The 8,430-nt window shown below is 47.7% G+C and overlaps 1 protein-coding gene across 1 annotated transcript; it reads right to left on the bottom strand.

Moving 5' to 3' along the window:
- Nucleotides 1-201: 201 nt before the first annotated feature.
- Nucleotides 202-6,791, bottom strand: TMIGD3 (transmembrane and immunoglobulin domain containing 3). The gene is given in 7 exon segments (XM_028488100.2): nt 202-325; nt 1,659-1,720; nt 2,136-2,236; nt 2,955-3,021; nt 4,486-4,815; nt 4,818-4,832; nt 6,737-6,791. Coding segments are annotated over 7 exon segments (627 nt in total). The 5' UTR covers nt 6,777-6,791; the 3' UTR covers nt 202-313.
- Between the last annotated feature and the right edge of the window lie 1,639 nt (nt 6,792-8,430).

Here is an 8,430-nt window from a genome sequence, read left to right as displayed (position 1 = left end):
TCTTCACTTCTGACAAGCCGAGTGCATGAGAGCTAAGATCTTGAGATGTTATCCGACCGTGGCCTTGCTTATGCGTGGCCTAGCACAGCCCCTCTGGCTGCCACTGTTCTTACGTAACTGCAAATGATCGCTGGCAAGGTTAGAGGGGCCTTCAGAATGCCTGAGATCAGAATCAGTCCCCAGGATGTGGGCCGGTTGTCATGGTGACTCTACTGTAGCATCATTTTATTTTTCAACTAAATAAAAGAAATCTTCAGTCCCATCTGTTCAGTATGAGCCATTGCCTTTGGAGTCAGGACATGAGAGAGGGGCTTCAAAGAGTCGTCTACGTTGTTGGAAACAGAAAAGGAAAATTGAGTTGAGATTTGTTGCCTACCTCTGCTGGGTGTTTCTGCAGCAAAAGTGGCAAATTCTGTCATGGGTGCTTCATGGAGACCAAACCAAAGTTTGTTTTCAGGGTGGAAATCAGATGTCATGACTTTAAAGGTCATCCATCAGTCAGCAGGAAAGCTTGGTGCGTGGGGCCTGCGTTCACCTCTCACCAAGCTCTGGTGACGTGAATGCAGCTGGACTCCTTCAGAGCCCATAAAGACCCCTGATTGCAGCTGTCATGTTCCCATTGCCTGAGTGTGAGGAAGCAGGCCGTGGCTAAATCAAGTTGTACAACTCCTTGCTAAAAAAGAATAGGGTTTGGTTCCATTGCTTCAACTTGCATAGCACCACGCATCTCTCCTTCAGAGTACTTACTCTAGTTGATGATCTCACGTGTGTGTGTGTGTGTGTGTGTGTGTGTGTGTGTGTGTGTATGTCTGAGATGGTTTGCCTACTTCCCACTCTACATTATGCTCCATGAAGACAGATGCTATTTCTTTGGTTCAGCTGTGTATCACAGAATCTGGCATGGTCCTTGTCTATTGAATGAATGAATGAATGAGTGAATTAGTAAAAAATTCTGGGGAGTATGGGGTCCTCAATTTATAGAGAAGAAAACAGGCCCAGAGAAGTAACAAGTTTCCCAAGGTCATGCCTTAAGGAAGTGACAATGGGTTTTGCAAAAACCTAGACTCAAATTGTATCCCAAAGGGAGGGGTCTTGGGTAAAACCAAGCCAGATGTTGCTTTGTCTGCATCCCCCACCTCCACAGTTCCCACAGCTCTTAAACGGCAAAAGGCCAGAAATGCCATGGGAGCCACTGCTTTGATTTCTTAGGGATCCTGCTCTGCCCACGGGGCCAAATTATCACAGACAGAGAATGAGACCTCACAGCCTTAGCTTTGGATTTCAGATTTGTCTGGCTGTAGACCCTTGTGTTTCATTAACAGGTGTTTCTGGTTTGTTTGTGTTCTCTCATTCTCTAAAATGTTGTTTTCTACATTTCCATACCCAGAGGAGGTTGGAGTCTGTATTGTAATTATGCCTACAGTCTCTCCATTGCCCAAGGTATTTCTGTGGCTTCTGAGCATAAAAAGAAAAAAAACAAAAAACCTATTAGACAAAAAGTGGCACTTGTCTGTGATGCTCTCTCTACCCTGTGTCCTCTTGAGAGGTTAGCCAATTCACCACATGGTGGCCTTCTTCTATTTAGGAACAGGGTGCCCTACAGATCAGGGAGTGGTGGGCCCAGGGCCCAGGATAGAAGAGTCAAGGAGGGAACTTACCAGAAGTGTGGGGATCACAGAAGAAGCTTGGCTGCTTTTCTGGCTTCTGGCTAGGCCTTTACCTGCAATCGCCCAAGGGCAGAAGGAGACACAAAACTGAAAGGCCACTCCTCCCATGGCTCAAGGCTGGGCCTGAGGCCCTTGGGCCTGTTCTCTTCCGATCCGGACCCTTCTTCTCAAGGAGACCTTTCTATGCCTGCTTACCCAGGGGCCCCAGAAGCTCCTCTGACGTCTCAGCCTCCCTCCTCGCTGGTCTACACACACCTCCACTTATGACTGCTACAGTGCTCTCTCTGCCACCTCTCAGGGAGCATTTGTCACCGTGAAACAGGATTGCCCCTAGCCCATGGGCAGGCTGCATTGGATTCCAGGGGTCCAGGCAAAAAGAAGAGGGTCACATTCACCCATTTGAAAGCTGTTCCTTGACCCCTTTCATTTTCCCCAATTCCCACCCACACCACCCCAAGTGCTACTTACCCCTTCTACTCATTTGACCTCTCCTTCTTCTGGACAAATGACTGATTATAGAGATGATCCCCAAGCCTGTGATCAGCATGCAAATGATGAGAATGGTCATCCTGGAAGGAATCACAGACAGCATCCATGTCCCTTGGAAGACATCATCTTTTGGTTCTCTGCTCTGGATCCCCTTTTCTGGGACCTGTCCCCTCTCCCTGCCCCTGCTCTCGCCCAGTTCCAGCAGCGCCTGGCAACCTGGATTCCTTCAGAGCACCTGTCTCCTCCAGACCACACTTGATTGGACCTGGGGGGGTGGGTGTCTGACCAAGCTGGGCCCAGCCCCCTCCTCAGGAACTAACATGGGACTGGGAGTAGGAGGCTGCAGTCTCAGGCTGGCGAGTCTCTTGAACAGGGGAAACATAAACTCAGCAGCTAGAAATGGATTATCTTCTCCTATGGAAAAAATGAAATATAAAAGGGCAGTTGGGAGAGAGAGGAAGCAAACACACATAAGCGTAGCAGATTAGAGATGGAGATAAATCCTGATGACGTTCAGACCCTTTCTCAGGGCTACCACATCCCTGCCCTCTCATTTCATCAGACATTGCTCTCTCTTTATGAAGAATTTCCCTCTTTAACTAAAATAGCCAGAGAGCATTCTTGCCGCTTGTGATCAAGAGTCCTAAACTATATTCTTTTGAAAGAAAACAGTCACACTGAAGACAGTTCAGGAAGAGAAACAGTACACTGCTGAAAAGGAGCAGGTGCAAACCCACCGTCTTGTTGTGTTGTTACTGCCCACCCAAAGTCTGCTTGTCTCCTAAAGTCATGACTCACCTGGAGTGATCTGCCTTGTGGACAACTTTGGAAGAACTGCAGCTTCTGCTCTTGTTGCCTGACAGGTCTGTGTCAGAAAGGATTTGTTGAGAGTCAAATAAGGCCCATCCCCAGGCCCTTCCTTTGCCTTCTGCATCTCTGTACCTCTGCCTGTCATTCCCTCAGTCTCCAGAGAATTAGTGCCCTGGGTGACTGCTGGGTCAAGTCCAGCTGTTTATGTGTGCCCTGCACAGGGCAGAAGGTGGAGGGAACAAGCAGGGCTGTAATCCAGCCCGTATACTCTGTTTGCCAAACCATGCACCTTGCCACTGGGCTCCATGCACCTGGAGGAAGGGGCATCTTTTCCAGATTTGCACAAAGGTGCTGTGTTGACTAGATATGGCCTGTGGTTAGAGAGTGCCAGGCTGAGTGCCAGTCCTATCCTTAAGGAACTGATCAGTAGGTAACGTAATTGCCACATCGTGCTTCTGACAGCCACCAAAACCCAATGGGAGAAGGGCCACCATGGTCACCCAAATTGCCACCTGTGATAAGACTGGGGTGTGGGGTGTGTCTGTGTTTCATTTAAACTAAGGAGCACACTCAGGTGGGACTTCTCTCATCCTGAGCCTAAAACTCAGGACAGACTGCACAGTTAAGTAAAAGCAGAACCACACAAAGTAGAAACACTGTAGGCATGAAGGGTATCACACATTCAGTAAGATGGTTGCTGAACAATTAACAAGTTGGTCAAGTGTGAGCAAGGCCCTCTAGCACCAGGAGGAGGCTTCCCGGAGCTTCCCTTAAGTCCTCTGTTTTCCTACTGACATTGTGCTCCAGATTGCACTAGAAAAAGACACCCCTTCTAGAAATGGAAATAATGAGAAGCCACAGGAGGAAAAGAAGAAGAAAAGAAAGATAGTACTTTCCGTAAGCAGTGTGCCTGAGAGAGGTTTTCAGCATTGGACAGAAGGATTTGGGGGAGCATCTGGAGACCCTATGTCTTCGCCTTGGCCCAAAGGAGCAACACACTGGCTTAGACAGACTCACCCCTCCATGCTGCTCTACCCACACCCTTCCGGCAGCCTCCTGGTGCAAAATGTACTCCTTAAAAGAAAGCACTGACCTCTTGGACCATATTTATCCCTGTAAATTATGAAATTATTTAAGTGGACAGTTTTTGAGGGTGCTTGTCTAAGTGCTTAGACCACTTTTTACAGCCTCAGTCACTCCTCAAGAAGTGAATCTTCAAGATTCTAGACCTGCAAGACAATGCTCTCGCACCTGTCAACCTCCCAGGTTCCATCAGCCAGATGGCTGTGAGGGGAGAGAGGTGCCAAGAGCACCCCAGGGCAATGGACCCTCCTCGTCCCCAAATTCCAAGTCAATTGTCAGCATCATCAGCAGCTACCCTACTATGGAGGGAAGGAGAGGCCAGGTTACCCCAGACAACCTAAGGGGAGCCCGAGTTGTTGCTCTCTGAGTAGTTACCACACCAGCTAACATGCACTGCTGTGGGTTACCCCCAGCTGGACTCCCAACAGGCTCTTACCTCTCCCAGACCAAAAATTGTTGGCAAGGGCTCTTCTGTTGTCAGTGACAACCAGCTCTCTAAAATCCATGTCATCCCTGGCAAAGGCCCGCTGGATGCCGCACCAGTACCAGCCCGTATCCTCCTTGGTCAGGCAGGACACAGTGACAGTAAGCTGGTTTCCTGTGTCCCTCAGGGCCACACGGTCAGTGCTGTTGGGTGTGAAGGTGATGATGTTGCAATAGTTCCAGAAATAGCCTCGGCGCCAGGATTTGGGGAGGTCCTTATAGTGGGCATTGTAGTTGCAGATGGCAGAAGCTGTGTCCAGCACAAAGCTTTCCTTGACCTTTCGTCCATGACCATAGCACCTGTGAAAACACACATAGACAAACACTATTGTTCTTTTAAACACATTGTAGTTCCTGCACCCTGGAGGAAAATTAATTAAAGCATTGGAGGCCGATTTTTGCCTGCTTTGGTGTTGGCAACTGTTATGGGCTGAATAGTGTCCCCCTAAAGTTTGTACGTTGAAGTGTTAACCACCCAGTACTTTAGAATGTGACTACATTTGGATTTAGAGCCTTTAAAGAGGTAATTAAGTTAAAATGGGGTCTTTAGAATGTGCCCTAATCCAATCTGACCTGTGCCCTAATAAAAAAGGAGATTAGGACACAGACAACAGAGGGATGACCATGTGAGGACACAGTGAGAAGGCGGCCCTCTGCAAGCCAAGGAGAGAGACCTCAGGAGAAACCAAACCTGCCAACACCTTGATCTTGGACTTCTGGCCTCCATCGCTGTAAGGAAACAAATTTCTGTTGTGTAAGCCACACAGTCTGTGGTTGTTACAGGAGGCCTAGCAAACTAATACAGCAACCCTGGAGAAGACTTCTTCCCTGGCTTAAGAGTGGGTAAAATACTTCTCCCCCTCTGCAAGAATTTAGGCGGCTTCTCATGTTGCTTGAGGGGGAGGGTAGAAGACCCTGAGTCTTACTGTTAGTAGATCCTCTGCCCCTAGCCCCCCACTCCACCTTGGTATCCTCGAAAAGAAAGTAAGGAGTTTTGAAACAGAAACAAACTCACAGACATAGAAAACAAACTTATGGTTACCAAAGGGGAAAGGGCAGGGGGAGGAATAAATTAGGAGTTTGGGGTTAACAAATACACACTACTATATATATAAAATGGCTAAACAACAAAGACCTACTGTATAGCACAGGGAACTATATTCAGTATCTTGTAATAAACTATAATGGAAAAAAAATCTGAAAAAAGAATATATATATATATACTTTTATAGTTATATAGTTATATATGCATAACTGAATCACTTTGCTGTACACCTGAAACTACACAACATTGTAAATCAAATATACTTCAATAAAATTTTAAAAAATAGAAAATAATTATAGAAAAAGAAAGTAAGGAGGTTTAGAGGCTTCTGATGGATGTATAGGGCTGAAAACAGAGATGTCTGGTTCTGTCTGTCCTCAGGGTCTAAGAACTTCATGTTTCCTCCATACCAGACCAGTGTGGGCACATCTGTCATCTCAGGATGTTGCATAATAAGGAAGTCGTGTACTTCACATCCAGCATGACAGTGGCTGGGGAAGTGTTTGACCAAGGAGACGAGATGGGCAACAGAGACCACCCCTCCCTCAGCCTTCCAGATGTGCACTGGGGCCCCCTCAAATGCTGCCTCAAGTGTAGCTCACAGTGGGTGCAACCAGCCTACAAAGCAGGCTCACATCCTTGATATCATTTGACATGGTATGATATTTTGTTCTCAGATGGACCCCATAAGAAAGATTGTGTGATACTCAGTTTACTGGCCTGAACACTGACCCAGAGAGAGGTGCCGTGACTCTCAAAGGTCACAAGGCTGGACAGTGGCAGAACTGGGGCCAGCCCAGTCCTCTGAGTCTCATCTTTGGGGTCAGGCATGGGCAGAAAGTGGAAAGTCCCATCCTCATATATCAACACAAATGTTTTTAAGGGGAGAAGGAGGAAAGGAAGGGGGAACTTAAACTGAGAGAGAGAATCCAGAGCCCTCATTTTAGCTGAAGGCTTCAAATTCCCTCACAACCCCTTCATCAGATCAAAGAACAAGGTCTAATCTGGACAAGATCTATTTCCACCTCCTTTTATTTTCCCATCCCACTCCTTAGGTGGTTTGAGCTAATAAGCAAGAACTCCAGGTAGGAAAGGAAAAGAAAATGCACACTCTCTGGGAAGCTTGGAGGGCTGGAGATGTTCCTTCCTCATCTCTTACCTGAAAGGACAGTCAAGGAGAGCAGAATGAAGAGCCTCATGACTGGAAGGAAGTGAACCTTCAACTGGGATGACCAGATGGACACAGGTGTCTTAGGAATTCTAGATCTATTTTCAGGAAACAGGTATCTTTGAGTTTAAGATGGTTTTATCCTGTTTGGAGAGACCAGGAAAAAGAAGGACCAACCAGTTAATCCAAGAAGTGCTACTATGTATAGGTACCCAGGTTGTGCACTGCACAAGGGTACCTCATCAGAGGGATGCCATTTGTGGACATAAACTTACTTATATAGTAATATGAGAAAATTCTGTGCTTCCTGGTAGAGCCCAGAACAGCAGTGAAGATCCCTGTCCTGGATAAATCCACTCTGGCACACAAGGCACACTCAGAAGGGCACATGCACACACACCATCACTGGCACACATTCGTCTGTGCAACAGTGTCCTGTTCTGTCAATGGTCCAGGTATCATACGAGGCTAGACCTTTTGTCTGTTCACCACTCTTGGAAGTCCAATTCCTATTTAGCTGAGAGCAAGACTAGTAAGGAGATTCATAACTATCCTGCCTTCTGAGTGGACACTGCAGCCTCATCCAAGGAGCGGGGTTAGAGGGTGGAGCCTGAAGCAGATGTGCCTGGATCCGGAGCATGTGAGCAGGTGAAAGTGCAGGTTTTGGGGCATCAGTAGACAGGCTGCAGCCTAAAGACATCTTGAAAGCTTTCTTGGGACAAAGCAAGGCTATCTGTCCGTGCAGCAGAAGCTTCCCCTTATTCCTAATGGGACTCATATGGCCTGGCCTCTGATTTTTAAAGTTTGAATTATGGAACCACCCTCAGTTGAATTTAAGCTGAATGCTTACTTATCACATCCCAGAGCTAGCACTTCTCATCAAGGGCTGGACGTGGGTGATTGCCCAGGTTTTCAATAATGTCCTCTCTTGAGGAAGGAGAGCCTTTCTCTATTTCACACCAAGTCAGCATATGGGCCAGCAGCAGGCCTGCATCATGGTACGTGTTTTACCTGCATCATGGTAGGTGTTTTGCTTATATTGCCTCATTTATTCCTCATGAAACCTTCATGAGTTCAACAATTAAACTGCATGGGGAAAAAATGAAGCAGGAATCTATAGATTAAAAGGGCCTTAAGAGGCATACTGATAAAATTGCAATATATGGAATTTATTTGGATTCTGACTGAAGGACACAATTGAGAGAATCTGGACAGTGACTAGATAGTTGATGATATTCAGAAATTATTGTTGGGGGGTAGAGTCAAGATGGCAGTGTGGGAAGACGCTGAGTTAGGCTCTCTCCACAACTAGGGCACCTGTCGGCCGCTGGTGGGGGACCCTGATGCCCAAGTAGACAGGAGGAACCCCCAAGTGAACCAGCAGGATGTGGGGGCACTGAGGGAGGAGGAGAATTGGAATCCAGACAGGATCGGTGACCCTGAGGCTAGGGAGATCAGTAGAGGCAGGCAGGAGGGACTCTCCGGGAGAAATAGGAGAGGAGCGGAGGGTGATCGCCTGGCCCACTCAGGCCCAGGGAGGCTGCTGAGCTCCCAGGCCAGTCCCCTGCCCTCCAAGGCCCCCCCACCCCACCACAGCTGCATTGGTCCTGGGGGCATAGGAAGGAGCCCGAGGGGAGAATTGGAGAGGTAGGCAGGAGGGGGCCTCCAGGACCAGGGGAGCAGGA

The sequence above is a fragment of the Physeter macrocephalus genome, chromosome 4, assembly GCF_002837175.3.
Source record: "Physeter macrocephalus isolate SW-GA chromosome 4, ASM283717v5, whole genome shotgun sequence".
Lineage (NCBI taxonomy): Eukaryota > Metazoa > Chordata > Mammalia > Artiodactyla > Physeteridae > Physeter > Physeter macrocephalus.
The sequence above is the reverse complement of the archived record's forward strand: the minus strand, read 5'-3'. Positions and strand labels throughout refer to the sequence as shown.